This window comes from Erythrolamprus reginae, chromosome 12, assembly GCF_031021105.1.
Source record: "Erythrolamprus reginae isolate rEryReg1 chromosome 12, rEryReg1.hap1, whole genome shotgun sequence".
Classification (NCBI taxonomy): Eukaryota; Metazoa; Chordata; class Lepidosauria; order Squamata; family Dipsadidae; genus Erythrolamprus; species Erythrolamprus reginae.
In genome coordinates, this window is record NC_091961.1 from 12493751 (window position 1) to 12517670 (window position 23920).

Below are 23920 nucleotides of genomic sequence, written 5' to 3' on the forward strand. Positions count from 1 at the left end.
CAGGCGTTCTTCTCACAGCTGAGGCAGGATTTGGAATGTCGGGTGTGTGTGCGTGCGGGCTCCGCATCCCCCTGCCACCCGGAACATTTAAAATAAGAAAAACCTTCGCCGGCCTCCACAGAGAAGAAAGGAAGAGAGAGAAAGAGAGACAGAGAAAGAGAGGCAGAGAGAGAGAGAGAAAGAAAAAGAGGCATAGCAAGAGAGACAGAGAGAGAGAGAGAAAGAGAGAGAGAGACAGAGAAAGAGAAAGAGAGAGAAAGAAAGAGCTAGCAAGAGAGAGAGAAAGAGAGACAGAGAAAGAGAGACAGAGAGAGAGAAAGAGATAGCAAGAGAGACAGAGAAAGAGAGAGAAAGCGAGACAGAGAGAGACAGAGAGAGAGAAAGAGATAGCAAGAGAGACAGAGAAAGAGAGAGAAAGAAAGAGAGAGAGAGAGAGAAAGATAAAGAAAGAGCTAGCAAGAGAGAGAGAAAGAGAGAGAGACAGAGAAAGAGAAAGAGAAAGAGAGAGAAAGAAAGAGCTAGCAAGAGAGACAGAGAAAGAGAGACAGAGAGAGAAAGAGATAGCAAGAGAGACAGAGAAAGAGAGACACAGAGAGACACAGAGAGAGAAAGAGATAGCAAGAGAGACAGAGAAAGAGAGAGAAAGAGAGACAGAGAGAGACAGAGAGAGAGAAAGAGATAGCAAGAGAGACAGAGAAAGAGAGAGAAAGAAAGAGAGAGAGAGAGAGAAAGATAAAGAAAGAGCTAGCAAGAGAGAGAGAAAGAGAGAGAGACAGAGAAAGAGAAAGAGAGAGAAAGAAAGAGCTAGCAAGAGAGACAGAGAAAGAGAGACAGAGAGAGAAAGAGATAGCAAGAGAGACAGAGAAAGAGAGACACAGAGAGACACAGAGAGAGAAAGAGATAGCAAGAGAGACAGAGAAAGAGAGAGAAAGAAAGAGAGAGAGAGAGAGAAAGAAAGAGCTAGCAAGAGAGAGAGAAAGAGAGACAGAGAAAGAGAGACAGAGAGAGAGAAAGAGATAGCGAGAGAGACAGAGAGAGAGAAAGAGATAGCAAGAGAGACAGAGAAAGAGAGAGAAAGAAAGAGAAAGAGACAGAGAAAGAGAAAGAAAGAGCTAGCAAGAGAGAGAGAAAGAGAAAGAGAGAAAGAGAGACAGAGAGAGAGAAAGGGATAGCAAGAGAGACAGAGAGAGAGAGAAAGAGATAGCAAGAGAGACAGAAAGAGAGAGAATGAAGCAGAGATAGCAAGAGAGGCAGAGAGAGCAAGGGAGAGAGAAAGACATATAGGTAGGGAAGGAGGGAGAGAGAAAGAGAGCAAAAAAGAGAGGAAGAAAGAAAGAGGGATGGAGAGAGAGAAAGAAGGAAAGGAAGAGAGAGAAAGAGTGAGGGAGAAATAGAGCGAAATGGAGGAAGATTTTTTTTGTCAAAACTTTTCTTTAGCCGCCCCTCCCCCCTCCTCCCCCCCCTTCAGTGTTCCCCAGAATTTTGAAAATATGAATAATGTGCCACGGCTCAAAAAAGGTTGGGAAACACTGGTGTATATAACAAATGTTCTCTCACACACACACACAGAAACACACACACACACACACCATAGAAGACCAGGCATTCTAATAATTTTAAGATACTACCATGTTTCCCCGATAGTAAGGCAGTGTCTTACTATCTTTTTACCCCCAAAAGCCACACTGTGTCTTACTTTGGGGGTATGTCTTATATTGTCCCGGGCACCGGGGCCGGCTCGTCTTCGGGCTCCGGCGGCGACTTCCTGACGCGCTAATGCTGGTGTCGGAGGCGTCGGAGCAGTTCGCGGCGCTGGCGAGGGAGCTTCGCGCCCAGGAGAGTCTCCCAAACCCGGCGCGGATAAGAAGGACTCCTCGGCCGGCGGAGGAAGCGCGGCGGCGGCAGGCTCCGGAGGGAGCTCGGGCGGTGGCGAGAAGATGGGATTCTGGGTGCCGAGCGCCACCTGCCCGCCGTTCACGCCAAGGACAGGCAGCCCCAGTTCCAGCGCCTCGGCCTGCTCGCCCGGCCGCCTTTGCCTCTTGCCCGGGAGTAGCGGGGGCGAGGCGGAGAAGAAAGAAGCGGCGGATAGCTGGCGAGGCGCCGGCTAGAGGGCTGGACCCCGCCGCTTTGCCGCCGCTCTCGCCGCTGGCTTTGCTGGGGTGGAGCGCCACGCCCGGCGGCAGGAACTGCGGGGGGTAGCTGGCGTACTTTCGAGGTATGGCTTACATTAGCCGACCCCCCTAAAACCTCCCATATGTCTTACAATCGGGGGGGGGTCTTACTATCGGGGAAACACGGTATGAAGCTTGCAGATGGGATGCTAGTCATGGTAATCCAAAATTAAACTAATGCAAGTTATTTAGCATGATGTGAAAAGCCAATTCAGTCTCAGCAACTTATTTAATCATATTTACATAGTCAGAATATGTAAGAGTTTGAAAGGATGTTTTTAGATCAATTAATCCAACTTGTTCCTTACAGTGGATTTGCAAACTTTGCAAACTTTATATAGCAGTGGATTTGGAAACAAGGACCAAATACAATACCAACACACGTATTTTGGAGTTATATATAACAGAGTTTTATTTGGCAATTTAGCTAAAAGGATGTGAAGAGTGCATGGAGATTACAGGTCAAACAGCAGTTAACAAATAAATAAATTTTGTGTTGGAACATTAGATAATCAACATACTACAAGGAAATAAATCTGAGCACTATATATATGAACAATCAAAATAGCTTAAAATCCTATCTTCTTGTTTGCAATACTCATGGTGAGATAGACTTCACAGCTGTTCTTGTATAGTTCTTTCCACCGCACAAAGAAGGAAAATTATTTGGGCCTCGTCTCCAGTGGCTCTTCTAATATAAACATCTGCAAATGCTTGCAATTTTGCATTCCTCTTTTTAAATTTTCATTCCTTTTATATCTTTATTTTGTCTTATATTTCTAGTTAAAACCTCCAAAGTCAAAACAAATAATAATAGTGATAATGGGATACAAATTAATGCAACATATTAAACTATATAGTGAGGTCATGGAACTAAAAATTAATAAAGACAAAACAAAACTTTCAGTGAAAAATATGACAGAAAAACAAAAAAGGGAATTAGCTGGAAGACTAGACATACACATTACCAATTGATTAAAAATATATAACTCTGTTAATGATATATTTTAAGGTATATGCATTGATATATATATATATATATGTGGAAATTGTGGAGAAAAAAAACTTTACAAAAAAATAAGGAAAATTAAACAGAAACACAAATGCTGTATTATTTCCAAATTACAGTATTTTCTGAGTATAAGAAGAATCTATTTCTCCCTTAAAAGAGGCTAAACATTTGAGTGCATCTTACACTGTAAATGTCACTTTTTGAAAGCATTTTCAGAAGGTTTTTTTTCTTCTGCCCTAACAAGGTACTAACGATCTTCAGAGCTTGCAGGATTTTTTCATTGCTGCTCCCTCCGAAGAAGAGGGATAAAATAATGTGCTGAAGCTGACAAGAGTAAGGATGCTAGCCAGATGAATACCTGGTAGGTAGATTTTTTCACCCTATTTTCTTTTCCCAAATCTAAGGTGCATCTTATACAGTGATCCCCCGTTTATTGCGTCCCCAACCATTGCGAACAGGGTACTTCGCGATTTTTCAACCCGGAAGTCAAAATACCATCTACGCATGCGTGCGTTTTTTCTATGGGCACGCATGCGTAGATGGCAACCGGGAGATCAGCTGCTGGGTGGCTTTCCTGGGTCTTCCCCCTCTTGCTGGCGTCAGCGAGGAGTTTCCCCACCGCCCACGCAAACTCCTCGCTGCCGCCCGCCCTTCGCCCGCCCACGCCGTTCATTCTCGCCGCTTTCGAGCTGAGTCCTGAAGCGAATTCGCTCCCGGACTCAGCTCGAAAGCGCCGAGAGACAGCGCCAAGGAACGGCCTGTCCACGCTGTCTCTCGGCGCTTTCGAGCCGAGTCCGGGAGCGAGTTGGCTCCCGGACTCGGCTCGAAAGCGCCGAGAGACAGCGCCAAGGAACGGGCCTGTCCACGCTGTCTCTCGGCGCTTTCGAGCCGAGTCCGGGAGCGAGTTCGCTCCCAGACTCGGCTCGAAAGCGCCGAGAGACAGCGCCAAGGAACGGGCCTGTCCACGCTGTCTCTCGGCGCTTTCGAGCCGAGTCCGGGAGCGAATTCGCTCCCGGACTCAGCTCGAAAGCGCCGAGAGACAGCGCCCCCCGGACCCCCAACCTGGGTTTGGGGGGCTGCTAGGAAGCCCCCCATGCCGGCGGCAAACAGCCGCGCCGCCCCCAATCTTCGGCTCCTCGCTAGCGCTGTGGGAGTAAAAACACCGTCTGCACATGCGCAGATGGTGTTTTTACTTCCGCATCGCTACTTCGCGAAAACCCGCTCGTTGCGGGGGCTCCTGGAACGGAACCCTCGCAACGAGCGGGGGATCACTGTACTCCGAAAAATATGGTAGCTTCAGGATTTCTCAGTTCTTAACTAAGATGCTAAAGATGCTAAAGCTCTCTTGAAATTATCTTTCTGACGTTTTACAGGTGAATTAAGGCAAGATCCAAATTTATTTATTATTTATTTATTACTTGGATTTGTATGCCGCCCCTCTCCGAAGACTCGGGGCGGCTCACAACATGTAGAAACAAATCATAAGAGAGATAACAGAAGGATTTTGTTGACTCATTAGTCTTTCTAGCTTAACCACAGCTACTGAAAGAAGAAGTAAAGCAAGGATGTTGAAGAAGGGCTTATCAACACATTACTATGAAGCAGAGGTGGGTTCCTGCCAATTCGGATTAGTTCTATAGAACTGGTAGCGAGAATTTCCCACCACTCGCCAAACCAGCGAGGGATGGCTAGGTACCCCGCCCCCTGAATCAGCTCCCTCACAGGTGGTGCCATCTTGTTTTTCACTTCCGCGCAAAGCAGAAGCTCTTTTGGGGGGTTTCTGGCACTCTGGATGCATGTGGAGAAAGCGTGCACATCACACATGGTGGGTTCACATGGTGCGCAACATATGTGTACCATATGGTGCATGAGGAAGTGAACTGGCAGCGAGGTAAGCCAGAACTCACCTCTGCTATGAAGGATTGATTAAAAAAAATTCTTCAACTTCACATTTTATTTAAAGAAGGCAGTTTTTCATGATGGGAATCCTTCAGAAGTTCCGCCAAGCTTTCTCAAAGAAACTTCTTTTGAGAATCCTAGGGCAGGAAGGAAAATGGAATAAACCCAACTGCCTCCTTTGTTTCAAGAGAAGAAGCACATTAATCCTGATCTCAACTGCCTATTCTAGCATTGAGGAGCCCAAATTTATTTATTTACATATTTATGCATTTCTTGGATTGATAATTGATTGTAATTAAATGGCTCTTGAATTTGGAATAATTTCATTCTGAGCCAGGTCTCTGTCCGTTTCTGATTTGTGACAATCAATACTGCATGGCAGAAAAGAATACTAAAGATAGAATTAGAACTTAAACTCCGAGGTGCTTTTTTCTAAAAGGCAACTGGACTTTCCTGGGTTTTTTTCTTTGAAAACATTTTGCTTTTCATCCAAGAAGCTTCTTGGGTTAGAATTAAATATTTTTAAAGGAAAGAAAAACAGTTGCTCAGTTGCCTTTTGAGGGAAGAAAAGCAACTTGGGACAATCATAGGACAATCTTTGGTTGTCCCAAGGTGCTTTCTTCCCCCAAAAGGAGTGTTTGATTGGAACCTTATCTTCAAATCTTGATGTATTCATTTTAAATAATCTCAGAAGTCTCCTTCCTTCTTTCCTTCCCTCCCTCCTTCTCAAAAACAATTGTTACCATCATGTGAACTGCCAAAATATTTCCTGAAATCTGAGCAGAGTCCACTAAAGGATTGAGGCTACAGGAATAGGGGGATTTTCTACCGTCTCCTTCTTATACTTGACAAATTCAAAAAAGGAATCACTTTAGACTGATTCATGATGGCAACTGGAATTCATTCACAAATAGCCTATGTATTGCATTTCTTTGCATCTGATGCAGTCTCCAGACAACATAAACCATAACTAAATTCTTGCTGGATAGAGAAATATTCCAGACTTGAGATAAGTTAATAGCAACCATGGAAGAGACTTAGGAATCATAGCCCTTAGAAGATCAGGAAAGGAGTGATTAAGGTAATGATTGAAATGGAAAAAGGATGAATGAGAAACAAAGCATTCTCAAAAGAGAAATGCAAATCAGACACAGCATTGTTTTGGGGATTGTGTCCACTGGCTCTTCCAAGACTATTAGCCAAAGCTACTCTTTGTCTTGAAATTGGCTGGATAAAGTTTGGGTGGTAAACATGGGTGGCAAAACGGTGATGGTTTTCATTCCACCGTTTTTCCTCACTATCATTAAAACGAAAATCCATCTTGGCTATGGCGCTGCCTAAGATGTAGCTCTCGGGGTCTTCCACTGGAGCATTTCTAACAGTTTCCCTCACTACATATTTCACTTCATCACCCTTTGGCTTTGAGTCCTCTGGGTTGCCGTCATGAGATCTGGAATTGCCTCCTTCTGAAGAACTGAACAAAGGATAAAAGTCTTTAATACGATCTGCAATCTCACTTGCAGCTTCAATCTTATCCTTCGACTTTGTCCGTTTAGTTTTGCGCTTATTCTGTCCCAATTGAGGATCTTGGTGGTTATATAGTTGGTGTGAGAAAGACTCAGGAATTTCAGGTTTGACCACAGATCGTGGATGATTTCCTGGTTTTTGAAGACTGTCCCATGGAGGAAATAGTGCGTTTGGGATCATGTCCAAATCTGATGGAAGATTTTCTGGTTTTTTACGGTTGGACGAAGATCGTTGATGATTTTGGAGGTTGCTCAAATGTGATTGATAATTTGTTGGTTCTCCGAAGGGGAATGAATTTTGAGACCTGTCCCATGCAGAAGGTGAAGCGCTTCGGGAGTTGGATCGATGTGAGTTGTCATTATTCACATGACGATTCCATGTGTTAGAAGATCTCTTTGACTCTGAGCGTCTTATATTTTGACGGCGGGTGTATCCTCTTCTAGCGGAGACAAGTTCCCCAGTCTGGAGCAAAATGAAGAGAATCACAATTGAGCAGGTCAACAGGAATTTTCCCATGACGACAGTTCTGCAAGATAAAATGGGGAAGACATCAAGTTTGAGAGACATGCATGTATGACTCAAATGATACAAATTTATCAAAGAGAGCAGTCCCAACAGTGCTTTTTCAAGAGGCGACTGAACTTTTGGTTTTTTCTTTGAAGATATTTCACTTCTCATCCAAGAAGCTTTTCAGCTCTGACTGGATGGTGGGGTATGGAAGTATTATCTGTGTCATTAGAATCTCCTGAGCAGTACAAATTGGTGTGGAGCCTTCTTAAAATTTGTTGTTGTACAAATTCTAAGAAGGTTGTGTAGATTGGAGATAATGTCTGGTAGATTGGAGATAGATGATGTCATATCCCCCCACTCCCAGAGAGGGCTGTTCAATTTTGACATAAATGGACTTTTAAACTCCTTTTTTAATCCAGTGATCTTCTCTGTCCAAAATGTGGACTTTGTTGTCTTCAAAAGAGTGTATTTTAACCCTGGTAGTCTCCTAGGGTCTAAAAGGACCCGAAATGAAGTTTGAGGTCCTGTAAAAAATTTTCCCTGCATATCTGAAACTTGAAATTCCATGACTTTTCCTCATTTGAGGGGTTCTTTCTAAGGTTGGTGGGGTTTGGGGGGGGGGGGTTGTATAGTTTTTGCTGGGCAACAAAAGTTACCAATCTTACCTTCTGGGTCCTTTTAGACCTGGAGTATAAAAAAGGTTGTTTCCAGCTAATGGAATGGTTTTTTTGAATACTTTTTTCACTAGTATACTATTTTGAATATTTCTGAACACAGTGAAATGAAAATTGAAGTGAAAGAAATAATGCTTATTTGTTTATTTTGCTCATCAAATCCCGCCCCCCATTTTTGTGAAATTTGGTTCGTTTTCATCTAGATTAGTCTGCAAAATTTTACTTTTTTGACCATCTTTGGCATTGAAATACTAATTTGAACATTTCTGAACACAATGAAATGAAAATTGAAGTGAAAAAACGAATGCTTAATAGTTTATTTTGCTGAGAAAGCCTGCCCCCCTGTCCGTGTGCAATTATTTCAATTTATAGATAGATTAGCATGCAAAATCCATTTTTTTTAAATTTCATTTTTCATTTGTTTGTGATCAGGGATATTCAAATTAGTACTAGTGAAAACAATATTAAAAAAAAACCAGTCCAGGAGCTAGAACCAACCTTTTTATACTTCGGGTCTAAAAGGACCCGGAGGAGCACAAGTGTATAACCTTTGCGAACATCAATTTTTCTCATTTCAATTTTCATTTCATTATGTTCAGAATGTTCAAATTAGTATGCCAATGCCAAAGATGGTCAAAAGGTTCTGAGTTTGCAGGCTAATCGAGATAAAAATGAACAAAATTGCACAAATATGGGGGGGGCGAGCTTTTATGAAAAAAATAAACAAATAAGCATTATTTTTTTCACTTCAATTTTCATTTCATTGTGTTCAGAAATGTTCAAATTACTATACTAGTGGAAAAAACTATTCAAAAAAACCATTCCAGTAGCTAGAACCAACCTTTTTTACTCCGGGTCACATATCACCCAGAGGACTACAAGTGTTCAAAACATTTTTTTTTCCATTTTATTATGTTCAGAAATGTTCAAATTAGTATGCCAATGCCAAAGATGATCAAAAAATTCTGTTTTGGCAGACTATTCTATCTATAAATTGAAAAAAGTGCACACAGCTGGGGGGGGCTTTTCTGAGCAAAATAAACAAATAAGCATCATTTTTTTTCTTTTCAATTTTCATATCATTGTGTTCAGAAATGTTCAAATTAGTTTGCCAATACCAAAGATGGTCAAAAAAGTCAGATTTTGCAACCTAATCTAGATGAAAATGAACACAATTTCAGAAAAAGAGGGGGCAGGGTTTGATAAGCAAAATAAACAAATAAGCATTATTTTTTCACTTCAATTTTCATTTCATTGTATTCAGAAATGTTCAAATTAGTATACTAGTGAAAAAAGGAATCAAAAAGACCATTCCAGGAGCTAGAACCAACCTTTTTATACTCCGGGTCTAAAAGGACCCGGAGGGTAACAAGTGTATAGTAAATGGGAGGAGAATACCAGGGTTAAATGAAGATGGACTTGGAAAAGCAACTTTGGGGCAACCATGACTGAGAAGGACTGAGAATCTGTATAGACACCAAGGAGAGCAGTGTTTTCCCCCAAATTATTCTTGGCAGACAGCTTGTAGAATGAGCAGTCAAGAGAAATTATAAATCCTCTTGTCTCCTTAATCAATTAGCTTTACACATGAAATTTGCAAAAAAGATTAGGTAGTTACACAACTGGGGCAAAAAATAAAAGCTCAGATAAATCTAATTCTTAAATATTTTATTCTTGTAGGAGGGGAGCTCGCTTCCTACAGCACAATCCTTACATCTACTTCAATGTAACACATACTGTATGCTTTTGCCAACAGCCCAAGATTCAATAGAAATGTAAGAGTTCAAACTGCAAGATTAAACAAACCCAGCTAGATGACCTTGGGCCTATCAATCCGTAGAATAAGAATGGCAAGGATAAATCACTTCTGAAAACCTTGCCAAGGAAAATAGGGAGACTTACTCTAAGCTGTCACCAGGTTCCTTTTCAAACAAAGACTTCCCATTATCCTCCATAACACTTTAAACTAGTCTGCAAATTTAATACAGAACATTTGACCATAATGGAGAAGGCTATATCAGATGGCGGACCAACATGGTCTTTATTTCCCATCATGACTGGGTGGGTGTGGCCAACTCAATGTCACTCCAATAGAGGGGCACCTCACCTGTCCACTCCTCACCCCTACCCCTCCTAGTCACTCCTTGTGCCATCTTGCATGTTATGGTGAGTGAGGAAGTCATCTTTCCCTTGACATTGGCCAAAAAGATGAGATTTTGCTATCAGATGACCTGATGTACCTTTCCCAATATTGTTTATCACAATTTTCTTGATAAGACTGGGTGCAAATATTTATAAAGAATAATAAAGTTGGAATGGATCTTGGAGTTTTCTAGTCCAACCCCTGCTGAAGAATGTGAGCCTAGACTATTATGGACAAATTTCTTCTTAAAAACCTCCAGTGATGGTGGTCACCCACAATTTCTGAAAGCATCCAATTTCTCTGATTAATTTATTTTTTTTATTTTTTTTTATTTATATATATTTGTCAAACAATTATAGTATGGTAATTTGTATAAATAAAACATTAGAAAAGTAAGGATGAAAAGTAATGATAGAAGACAAGAGAGCAATAGGACAGAGACGGTAGGTACAATGGTGCGCTTATGCACGCCCCTTAATTGTTCTCACTGTCAGGAAATTTCTTCTTATTTCTAGGTTGGGAATGTTTGATAAGTTTCCATCTCAAAAATCCATCTCACAGTTACTTCCAGTTGAACCAGGCACCACCTATTCTATACATTTTTTTCTTGCTTGTGAAAAAATATTACTTTGCTCTCTATTAAATTGCATTTTGGTGAGAAATCATGTTCTACAGTGGTATTCAGTTTGCTACAATGATTTTTGCAAAATGCATTGAAGTGTGAAGAATACATCTCTGCTTATAATGAACATTAAAGCATACAGTCAAGGAAATATTTCCAATCCTACAATTGAAAACACATTTAAAAGGCATTTTCAAACCAGTCTGTTAGTGGATGTCTAACCATTACTTCTCTTCTGCTTTAATTAAATCTTTCTGCTTTATTTTTTCTCTGGGGCCTTATTGCAAATTTTTCATAGATCCTTCACAAAGAACCACTTCTAATTTAACTGGAGTACATTGTTTTCATTCATAGTTTTTCCGGTTACAGAATTCACTATTTCTCCTTTTAATGGTGCTTTTAACTTTGGAGCCTGGCTGCATCCCCTGAGTGGCAATCCTAGCACTGGCAACTACCCCTGGCTCACAAGACAGGCTCAATCAATCAATTCCAACTTTGCAAGATCTTTTTATTTCATAAGAAGTTGGAATTGATTGGTTGAACCTTTTTTTTAGCCCCATGCAAACCTTAGTTTCCCTGCACACGATGGCAAGAAATGCGATGGAGCAGGACATCAGATAGGCAAAGAAATGCTTGGGAAACGCAAGGGCATCTGGGCGGTGGTGGATGGGGAAAGTTCCATGTCATGGCCTGGGGCTGCACTATGGTGAGAAACTAGAATCAGGTAGGCAAAGAATTGCTTGGGGAATTTGGGGAAAGTGAGGGCATCTGGGTGGTGGTAGGTGGGGAAAACTCTTCTGCCCACAAAGAGAGGAAGAGAAGTGGGGAACAGAAAAGATGGAGATGAAGGCCACAGGGAAGGCAGGCAAGCTAGCCAGGCCATGGGGCATGTGGGAAGGCCTTGGGAAAGGCAGGGAAGCATGGTGGGGCAGTAGGTCACATGGAAGAGAGTAGGGAAGGCAGGTGGGGATGGGGTGGTAGGTAGCTAGGCTGCAAATCACAAGCTAACCTATTTCTGGGCACTTATATCTCAGAGGACCTCTCATGGACTATGAATGCTAACATGCTTGTGAAGAAGGCACAAAAGGGGCTGTACTTCTTGAGAATGCTCAGTAAAATAAATTTATCACAGTATCTACTGTTGTCCTACTATCGCAGCACCATTGAGAGTGTCTTGACATACGGCATTCTAGCTTGGTATGGGAGCAGCTCTGTAGCGAACAAAAAATCTCTAGAGAGAACTATTAAAACTGCCCAGAACATCATTGGGCTCCAACTACCCGCCCTGGATGACATCTTCACATCTCGCTGTTCTAGGAAGGTGCATAAGGTGAGGAATTCAGAACTTTTTTGGACAGGCATTTAAACTAGGTAAAGGGGACAGAGATGTAACTGATGTGGGTGATTTCTGTCCCCGACCAATGAGGATAAAGCAGTTTTTGGAAGCTTATGAAAAGGGAGCTGCAAATAATATAGATGTAGTTGTTGATGATAAGGGGCAAACTAATAACGAAAATAATGTTCTTCGGGTAATGTGCACAAATGCTCGAAGCTTGAGCAACAAGCTCTGTGAATTAATGGCCATAATATCTAGAGATAATTTGGACCTGGTTGCCATAACTGAGACATGGTTTAAGGATTCTAATGAATGGGAAATATCCATACCAGGATATACACTGTATAGGAAGGATAGAATAGAGAGAAGGGGAGGTGGAGTAGCCATTTATATTAAAGAAAGTCTAAAAACAACACTAATTCAAAATACGTGTCAAGATCTAGAGACTCTCTGGATTTGCATGCAAAATAAAGAAGGTTCTGTCATTAGAATTGGGGTGATCTATAGGCCTCCAGGGCAATCCGAGGAATATGACAACAAGATGGTGGATGAAATTACCCAAATGGCACTAAAGGGAGATATTGTGGTTATGGGTGATTTCAACATGCCTGATGTTGACTGGAATATCCCCAGTGCCCTTACATGCAAAAGTAAGAATATAGTAGAGGCCTTTACAGGAGCAGCTCTGGCACAGCTGGTTAAGACACCAACTAGAGGGGAGAATATTCTAGATTTAGTTTTTACGAATGGGAATTGGGTTTCAGATGTCAAGGTGGGAGAAAATTTAGGTTGCAGTGACCATCTATGTTTGTGGTTTGATGTAAAAACTCATTGTGAGCAATCCTATAATGCAACCAAAGTATTGGATTTCAGAAAAACAAATTTTAATGCAATGGGAGAATATTTAGATAATGAATTAAAGGGGAGGGATAAAATGGCAGGAGCGAGCATCCAGTGGACTGTATTAAAAAAGGCCATCTTAAAAGCCACTGGACTGTATGTAAGACAAATAACTAAAGGTAAAAGGAAGAAGAAACCGCTATGGTTTAGCAATGATGTAAGGGCTATAGTCAATGAAAAAAAGGCTGCCTATAGGAGGTATAAAGAGTCTGGAAGTATAGCTGATAGGGAAGTATATAAAATGAGACAGAAGGAGGCGAAACAGATAATATATGCTGCTAAAGCCTCAAAAGAGGAAGAAATTGCCAAATCTGTAAAGAAGGGGGATAAAACCTTCTTCAGATATATTAATGATAAGAAGAAGAAAAACTGCGGCATCACGAAGCTTAGTACCGGGAATAATACATGCATTAATGGGAATAAGGAGATCGCTGACCATTTCAATAGCTACTTCTGTTCAGTTTTCTCAAAAGACACCTTACAAAATAATACTATAGAGGGATATAGCATTGCTTACAGCTGTACGGATTCAGCTCCAGTGATCTTAGAAGCCGATGTCTTAGAAGAACTTGAACGATTAAAGATAAATAAGGCAATGGGTCCAGATGGCATCCACCCCAGAGTTCTTAAAGAACTCAGATCTGTCATTGCTACCCCCCTGACTGATTTGTTTAACCAATCCTTGTTAACAGGAGAAGTTCCCGAGGATTGGAGAATGGCCAGTGTTGTGCATATTCACAAGAAGGGCAGTAGAGAAGAAGCTGGTAACTACAGGCCAGTTAGCTTGACATCAGTTGTAGTTAAAATGATGGAGACTCTACTCAAAAAGAGGATAAATCAGCACCTAAAAAACAATAACTTATTAGACCCAAATCAGCATGGCTTTACTGAAGGCAAATCATGTCAGACTAATCTCATTGATTTCTTTGACTATGTCACAAAGGTGTTGGATGAAGGTGGTGCCGTGGATATTGCCTACCTGGACTTCAGCAAAGCCTTTGATACGGTTCCACATAAAGAGCTGATAGATAAATTAGTGAAGATTGGACTTAATCCCTGGATAGTTCAATGGATTTGCAGCTGGCTGAAGCGTAGACATCAGAGAGTTATTGTTAATGGCGAGTATTCTGAGCAGAGTCAGGTTACAAGCGGTGTGCCACAAGGATCTGTTCTGGGTCCTATTCTTTTTAATATATTTGTGAGTGACATAGGGGAAGGTTTGGTAGGGAAGGTTTGCCTATTTGCCGATGACTCTAAAGTGTGCAATAGGGTTGATATTCCTGGAGGCGTCTGTAATATGGTAAATGATTTAGCTTTACTAGATAAATGGTCAAAGCAATGGAAACTGCAGTTTAATGTTTCCAAATGTAAAATAATGCACTTGGGGAAAAGGAATACTCAATCTGAGTATTGTATTGGCAGTTCAGTGTTGGCAAATACTTCAAAAGAAAAGGATTTAGGGGTAGTGATTTCTGACAGTCTCAAAATGGGTGAACAGTGCAGTCAGGCGGTAGGGAAAGCAAGTAGGATGCTTGGCTGCATAGCTAGAGGTATAACAACCAGGAAGAGGGAGATTATGATCCCGCTATATAGAATGCTGGTGAGACCACATTTGGAATACTGTGTTCAGTTCTGGAGACCTCACCTACAAAAAGATATTGACAAAATTGAACGGGTCCAAAGACGGGCTACAACAATGGTGGAAGGTCTTAAGCATAAAACGTATCAGGAAAGACTTAATGAACTCAATCTGTATAGTCTGGAGGACAGAAGGAAAAGGGGGGACATGATCGAAACATTTAAATATATTAAAGGGTTAAATAAGGTCCAGGAGGGAAGTGTTTTTAATAGGAAAGTGAACACAAGAACAAGGGGACACAATCTGAAGTTAGTTGGGGGAAAGATCAAAAGCAACATGAGAAAATATTATTTTACTGAAAGAGTAGTAGATCCTTGGAACAAACTTCCAGCAGATGTGGTAGATAAATCCACAGTAACTGAATTTAAACATGCCTGGGATAAACATATATCCATCCTAAGATAAAATACAGAAAATAGTATAAGGGCAGACTAGATGGACCATGAGGTCTTTTTCTGCCGTCAGACTTCTATGTTTCTATGTTTCTATAACATTCTCAAAGACTCTTCTCATCCTGCTTACAATCTTTTTGAACTGTTGCCTTCTGGCAGAAGATACAGAACAATTAGAACTCGGACCACACGTTTCCTGAATAGTTTTTATCCCAGAGCTATACTCGCACTTAACAATGAACTAAAGGGAACTGTTGGACAATATTACTAAGTTTGTTATGTAGATGGTTGAGTGGTTCAGGGTGGGGAATTTGTAGTGGTGTGACATTTTATTCTATTTTTATTCTATTTTTAAATTTACCTATTCTGATTTTATGTATGGTGAGACTGGTCTTAGGGTGTCACACGACTTTCGTTGCCAATGACAATTCATTGTTTTGACAATGACAATAAATTTATTATTATTATTATTAACCTACCCAGGCAGGTAGATCAAGGCCATACAATTGGGCCGTAGGCACCGCGTTAGAAGGCAGGCAAGCCACAGGAACTGTGTGGTCAACGCAAACAGGGAACCATGTAGTGTGCCATGCTGGGGAGGCGAGGAGTGACTGGGCAGGGGCAAGGAAAGCAGCCATGCAGAGTGAGCCGTGTGGGGGCAGCTGGGGGCAAGGCCAGCCAGAGGTGGTATTGCCCAGTCAACTACTCAGAATTTCTGCTAATGGTTCATGCAAACCGGTGTGAACTGGCTGAATCCCACCTCTGTTCCTATTCCCAAAGGAAACATCGGTAGAATTTAATTTATTTTATAAAGAATTTACAGAAAGAAATTATGACTTGAGCTGTGTACATTTTCCCACAAAAAAGCTGAGTAGATCAAACAACCAAAACAGTGGGTTATTATGTGAAGAATTGTGTGATATTGAAGGTCTGGTCCTTCCAGCACTTTTTAGCACATCTTCTGCAGTTACAGTGGATATTATCCTATCCTATCCTTTCTGATCCTACTTGTCAAATACTTAGTGATTATAGAGCAATTAACCATTATGGAAAACTGCTTCAATAAAGATCCTGCCAGAAAAAAATATTTTTATTTTATTTATTTATTTATTTATTTATTTATTTATGTATTTTTCATATTTACCATTTATATCCCTGGATCCCTGCCTTTCTTTTAAGTTCTAGTCAACTCTCCTTCTCAACTCTTTCATCAACTATTGGCTCAATACATTTTCATTTACTTAACATTTTTCTCTATTTTTAACATTTGCTTCTGGTGTTAAGCTATAAAGGAGGAGGAGGAAGATGGCTCCTGTCTTAATCAACACTTATCAATTTGAGAAGCAAAAAGAAATGTACTCAGTGATCCTTCCAAATCTGAACTCCAGTAGACTTGGAGTTTTGGCTCCTGTACAAAATTTATGCTCTGCCACAACTGCATGTTCTCTGTTAAACTGATTCCTTATGTTGCTCTGAGCTCTTTCAAGAATCATGGCAAGATGGTGTAACAAACTGCTCTGAATTAATTGAAGCAGAAGATTCCCATATGTATTCTAATATGTATACATAGCATACATGTGCGTGAATGCTCATTGAACAGTATTTGTTTATTTAATACAATTTATGCTGCTTTCTTCTTACTGTGTATGTTTTAATTCTGAATTCATTGTTTTAAATACTTGCTTCTTGTGTATATTTTTATGTAAGTAAGCTTATATTATTCATTTGTAAATTTCTCTCTGAACTCCTGGAAGGCACAACGATACAGGAGGAAAGGGGAAATGAAAAGGGGAGGAAAGCGTTAATGTTATGGTTAGAACATCTCATTCACAGATCAGAATGATAAATCAAGTGCAACAGATTTGGGAAAAAATATTATTTTGCGTAATCTTTAATGTGTTGTGATAAACAGTTTTAGAGGTTTTTTCTTTGTTTGTTTTCTTTTAAACCTCTCATCTCAGTGTTTCATTCCCATGATTACTTCACTAGAAATATAAATTGATGGAAGAAGGAATGTTACACTTTATGTTGCACAACTTGATGAATAATTTCTTCTTTTAAAGTGCAAAGTCATTTTTTAAAGAAAGTAACACATTTATTTTGCATCTTTTGGCCAGGATGTCTTTACCCGGAAAACATGTGGGCAAGTGTGTCACAAGCAATGAATAAATAAGATCATTCTGATGACATGGCACAACATACAGAGTGAAGGAATGTCAGTCCAGGAAGTCAGACCTGCTCTAGAAAAAACCCAGCTATTTAGCTATACATTTTTATAAATGGAATTGTAACATGAAGTTCTGGCAACGTGTTCTGAATTTTTTTACTGTTCGTCTGTTAACCTGATTTTTGAAATCATATCTTCTAATATTAAACTTCAATAACTGAATTGGAAAATGAAAAATGTCAACCTAAAAATGAAGAGTGTAAGACTATATAATTTTATATACTCTCAAAAGACAGATGACTTTCTAGAATCTATAAAATTGTTATGAATTCTATGAAGAAAGGGGGGAAGAATATTAGAATATTTTGTTTAAAATATATCTCCCACTCCTCAAATAAATATGGATTCCAATGACAATTAAATATTTTTTTCATAACCTGTTCATAGCCTCTACTATACCAATATTTGCCTATACCAATATTTGAGGAGTTGCCACAGAGAGGAGGGGGATCAAGCTAATTTCCAAAGCACCTGAAGGCCAGACAAGGAATAATGGATGGAAACTGATCAAGGAGAGATTCAACATAGAAACAAGGATAAATGTTCTCTGACAGTGAGAGTAATCAACCAATGGAACTGAAGTTGCCATCGGTCATTGTGGGAGCTTCATCACTTGAAAATTTCAAGAATAGAATAGAATAGAATTTTATTGGTCAAGTGTGATTGGACACACAAGGAATTTGTCTTGGTGCATATGCTCTCAGCGTACATAAAAGAAAAAGATACATTTGTCAAGAATCATGTGGTACAACACTCAATGATTGTCATAGGTGTCAAATAAGCAATGAAGAAACAATCAATATTAATAAAAAAAGAAGAGATTAAACTACCATTTGTCAGAAATGTTGTAGGGTCTTCTGCTAGAACGGGGGTGGGTGGGTGTTGGACTAAGCTACAACGTCCCTTCCAACTATGTTAATCTGTTAAACAGTAATTGTTTGTTTGTTTTGTCAAGTACATATTGGAGATATGTAAAGATAAAATAATATTCATATACATGGTACTAGTAAAAAATAAAACAAACATTAGGACAGGGGACAGAAGGCATTTGTTTATTTAATGCAACTTATGCTGCTTTCAAGGAAGTTGTTATGTATAGTCTAACAAGAGAAGAAGAGAAGTCATAGCAGGCTTCCATTATTTGAGAGACTATTACAGGGTGGGTCAACCGATTCTCCAAAGCACTTGAGGACAGGACAAGAAATGATGGGTGGAAAATTATTAAAGAGAAATCCAAACTATCACTGGAGGTCTTCAAGGGGAGACTAGACAGAAATTTGTTTGGAATGCTATAGGATCTCCTGCCACAAGCAGAGGTTGCATTAGAAGGCTTCTAAGACCCTTTCCAACCATGTTATTCTATGTTCTATGAGTTCTTTGTTATCGGATCCAAATTTGGGTGAGCACTAAGAGCACTCTCTTCCCCTCATCCTTCTTAGCATCCAGAGATTTCTTTACATCTTCAGTGGAATAAATGGAAAAAAAACACGTAGTGAGGTTTTTCCTGACTAAGAGTTCCAAATTTGATTTCATAAAAATTATTTCCCAGCACACAGCAAGGAGGAAAAATGGGTATGTACTTTCTCATGAATTTTTTTCATGAGTGCCAGACCATGGCATAGATGAATGAATCAATTAATTGACCATGAAGCATAGTCACCCATGGATGTGGCTAGTACATGGGAGAGAAGGTATCTCAAAATGGTCAAGACTTTACCTTCTTCTATCATACATGGCTGTCAGAAACAGAATAATTTCGTAATATAGAACTATAGCAAATGATGCAAGAAGATGCTACCAACTTGCTCCAATTTCATCACCTGAGAATTAATGGATAAAAGTGTTAGGTAGAGAAAAAAAACCTTCAGTGGATGTGGTCCAAGCTATAGACCTATTGATAAAGGCAGGCATCCCTTTCATGCCTAATACCGTTGCTGATCATATCTCTGTGCCAAATCATGCAAACTAAGTGCCAACTTTTATTTCAGAACATTGTAGGGTTAAACTAGAAGATCTCCAAGATTCTTCCCAAGCCTGTTATTTTATGTTCCATAAACCAAAAAACCCCAAAACATTTTATCCCCTTTGAAAAATATATGAATGGGGAGAGGTTGCTCAATCCTTCTCCAAACATCTTGGCAAGACGGTTTCTAAACACACATACACACAATTTTTAAAAAATATATACACACAAATCATGCACCCAGAACTGTTATTAAAAGATATATGGCGAGAGTACCACTTAAAAAATAAACAATATACTCTTTATTCTAACCTGCATAAAACTTGGTCCAGGATTGATATGGCATGGGCCCCAGCACACACAATGGAAAAAATTAGAAATATTGAGATTGAGACTAATACCTGGGCCGACCATAATCCCTTAGTTATATATTGGAAAAGTAAAGGAAAAACAAATAATTGGTTGATGAACAGAAATATAGTAAAGGATCCTGAGTATAAGAAATGGATAGAGAAATAATTAGTGGTTTTTTCCAAAATAAACAAAAACAGCAATACCACCTCACAAAATCTTTGGGACACAACAAAGGCATATATACGCGGGCTAACAATTTCCTTCATGGCAAAAAAAAAACAAAGAGAAAAAAATACACTATCAAGAATTAGAGCAAGAATTGAAAAAATTAGAATTGCAAATGCAAAAAGATGAGCATGATGATAAAGTTAAAAACCAGAGAGAAGTAATAAAACATAAACTAAGGTTGATAGAACAAGAATCAATGGTAGAAAAAATAAAGAGAACAAAACAGGAATATTTTGAGCATGCAAATAAACCAGGAAGATGGTTGGAATACAAACTTAGTAAAGAGAGGGAAAATAAAATTATTAAAAAATTAATAGATACTAAAGGCGTAATAAGACATAGAACAGAGGGGAAAAAGGAAATAGCATTAAAATTTTATAGGAAACTATATGAGAGGGAAGAAATAAAAGAAGATTCAATTTTTGAGTACTTAAGGACTATAGATTTACCAGTTTTAACTGAAGATCAACAGCAAAGATTAAACACAACGACACAACAAAATCTATTACAGAAATAGAACTAAGACAATCTATTAAGAATCAGAAAAATAATAAAGCGACGGGCCCAGATGTGATACCGGCAGTTTTCTCAAATATCTTAGAAATATATAACCAAATAATAGCAGAAGGGAAACTACCCAAAACATGGTCAGAAACTTTAATAACTTTAATACATAAAGTGGGAATGGAAAAGGAAATAATTGAAAATTATAGACTAATTTCATTGTTAAATGTGGATTATAAAATTTTTATATCAATTTTTGCCAACAGGTTTAAAAACATTATAAATGGCATGATACATGGAGACCAAAATGGATTTTTACCAGGAAGACAAATAAAAAATAATTTAAGAACAATAGTAAATACGTTAGAATACTTTGAGTAACATCCAGACAAACAAAAGTCACTGATATTTTTAGATGCTAAGAAAGCGTTCGATTATGAAAATGCAATTGAATAAGATGGAGGTAGGAACTAAATTCTTTAATATAATAGATGCTATATACTCTGAACAATCAGCTAAAATCATAATAAATAGTGAACAAATAGAAAAATTAGCAATACAAAGAGGAGTGAGACAAGGTTGTCCAATATCACCATTATTATTTATTTTAACATTAGAAGTTTTGCTGATAAAAATAAGAGCAGAAATTAGACATGATGACAAGACGCTTGAACAATCAAGCAGAAACAGAATTTTATAAAATATGGGACAAAGTGTACAAATGGTGGAATTTTAAAAAATAGTTTTAAAAATTATATAAGAATAATCAGTTGAATTTATAAAATTGAATATATATATTAAGAGTATTTTTTAAATTGAATAAGTGATTTTAATTATTATAAAATATTGTTATAATAGATATAAAGTAATAGTTAAAATAGTATTTTTTAATATTAATGACTTTAAATGCTTTTTTATTATTTGTTTAATTAATTGATTTTAATTAGTTTAATCATATTATCAAAACGATGTTTTATAGACAGGAGAACTTATTTGAGTTATATGAATTATATGAACTATAACATAAAAATGGAAACACAGAGGTAAATTTAAAAAGAATGTACAAATATTAAAAATTGTATTCCTGTATTGATCTGACCATAGTTAGATTTTATTTTTTTGTACTATTTATTTATTTATTTTTTTATTCTTTGTCTAATATACAATACATATGAAGGAGAATAGACATTAAGTAATATACATAATGATAGAAAGTAAGAAAGAAGAGAGGTTGGAGGAAAGGTGAGAAAATGTATGATATATGAGATAAGGAAAGAAGATTGGACAGGGGACGATAGGCACATCAGTGCACTTATGTACGCCCCTTACTGGCCTCTTAGGAACTTGGAGAGGTCTAGTTAGACTTCTAAAACAAGCGGAGCAATGGTAGCTCCTTTAAATGTTAAATGTTGTCTGTCTTGTGTGTTTAAAGAAAATTAATAAAAATATTTTTTTTAAAGAAAAATATATGAATGGGGAGAGGTTGCACAATCCTTCCCCAACATCTTGGCAAGACGGTTTCTAAACACACATACACACAATTTTAAAAAAATATATAAACACAAATCATGTCTGCATCCCATCATGTTGTGATTTTTTTTCTTCCTCCATTTGCTTTTCATTTAAGAGGAGTTTTGCTCTATCAAAAAAACAAAGTGCAGGCAAACGTGGTGGGCCAGCAGGAACATCCTCCTTCCCCTCTATCTATCAAAACAGTCTCTGCTTCTCCGGGCACGGGAATTCCCAAATATAGCAGCTGCTAGTCAAGAAAATATGCCAGATCAAAGACACCCAGAAAGCCTTTTTAACAGAAGTGCCTGTTTTGATTGCACTTAATTGCAGAGCACCTTGGGTAGAAGTTTCAGATGCTTTCACTGCCTCTTGTTTTTCCTCTATTGCTCTATTGCGTTATGCAAAGAGAAGACAATGTCCTCCAAGTGGAAAAATAGCCTCCAGAATTCATCTCTATCCCATAAAATCATCTTTGCTCTGCCAAGCAGTTTATCACCTTAAGAGAGATGTATAACATGAATGGAAACACGCTCCTTCCCAGCAAAGACGGCAGAGGTGTTTTACCTAAATAGGAACCCCGTGGCTTCTCTAATGGGGCTGGCATGTGTGCATTTATTTATCCATTGAATTGTCATGAATCAATGAAAAGTTACTTACCCTCGTGTCAACAAATTGAGGAGAGGCTCTTTGAAGACTCTTTCTTCTCAAAGAGGCTGGTTGTGTTCTTTTTATCTCTACAACTTGAGAACTGCCTCTGAACCAATCCTGTGTTCTATTAAATAGATTTTTAAGAATGACACATTCTATGGGGCTGTTCCTAGAAAGGGAGGAAACTTTTAACAGTTTGGGGCATGTAGCCAAGACTTGCAGACTTGCTTCTGAGTTTGACACAGTAAATAGAAATGAATGAGAGTTTTCCATTCACCACAAGACCTTTGACAGTATTTCTAGGCTCTGGCTTTAAGTTTCAACAAAAGGAAGAGAGGGTCCTACCTGATACATGACGCGACCATCATCAAGTGGAAACCAACAGACTCCATGTGGCCGACATCCTCTCATCAAGTCAAAAAGAAATGTTATACACAAATAAACTATGTACAAAGAGACAATTTCACTGAATTAGCATGGGGGTGGAGATATATATTTATTTATTTATTTATTATTTGGATTTGTATGCCGCCCCTCTCCGAAGACTCGGGGCGGCTCACAACAAGTGAAAAACAATCCAATACAATCCAATTAATTAAAATATTACAAGTTTAAGAGAATCCCCAATACTAACATACACACATACAGGCATACCATATATAACTTCAACGTGCCCAGGGGGAGATATTTAGTTTCCCCATGCCTGACGGCAAAGGTGGGTTTTGAGGAGTTTACGGAAGGCAGGAAGAGTAGGGGCAGTTCTGATCTCCGGGGGGAGTTGGTTCCAGAGGGCCGGTGCCGCCACAGAGAAGGCTCTCCCCCTGGGGCCCGCCAACCGGCATTGTTTAGTTGACGGGACCCGGAGGAGGCCCACTCTGTGGGACCGAACTGGATATCATCAAAATACTGATGATCCCTCACCCATGCCGTCAGATGATCTCACCCAATGGTTTCATGTAAATGTTAAATAGTAGGGAGAGAGGACAAACCCCTGTGGCACCCCACAAAGGAGAGGCCGAGGGGTGGATGAGTGCCCTCTGGTTATTGAATTAACCTATTTGCTCTGTATAGATAGTCCTTGACTTACAACTCTTTGTTTAATGACTGAATTTGCAATGGCTTACAAATGGTCATTGCATTTAAAACCATTGCAGCATAGTCACATGATCAAAATCTGGATACTTGGCCACCAGCATGTACCTTCCCAATTAGTTTCCAAAAAAGCAAAATTAATGAGGAAAGCCAGATTTGTTTAAGGACTGTTTGATTCACTTCAGAAGTCCAGTGATTCACTTTTCAAGAAATAGATGAGAAGCTGTGGGAGAATTTTGGGGGCATTTGTACTATGTGATCCTATCTTTGCCACCATCTAGGCGCACTTCTAATTTGTGTTGGTTGTGTTTGGGTAGCTGAGGAACCTGTTGGCAAAATGCCCTTTTACAAATTATCATATTGCTTTACATGTTGAAAGCATTTCCAGAAAACATTATGTTTCATATCCAAATCTAAATTCTCTCAGCAATGAAAAATAAAAAACAAGTTGCCCAAGCCCTTCTGGGAAATGTGTGATGAATTAGGCTTAAAAGATGTTTGGAGGGAGAAACATAAAACATTGCAACAATACACATGCTATTCTAACTCACACCCTAAAGGGACAAC

The 23920-nt window shown here is 39.0% G+C and overlaps 1 protein-coding gene across 1 annotated transcript; it reads right to left on the reverse strand.

Moving 5' to 3' along the window:
- Positions 1–4222: 4222 nt before the first annotated feature.
- LOC139174646 (uncharacterized) lies at positions 4223–22358 on the reverse strand. Its single transcript, XM_070765133.1, has 2 exons — positions 22271–22358; positions 4223–7135 (listed from the first exon to the last, which is right to left on the reverse strand). The coding sequence occupies exon 2, from the start codon at positions 7123–7125 to the stop codon at positions 6136–6138; it is 990 nt and encodes a 329-aa protein (XP_070621234.1). The 5' UTR covers positions 7126–7135; positions 22271–22358; the 3' UTR covers positions 4223–6135.
- Positions 22359–23920: the final 1562 nt, after the last annotated feature.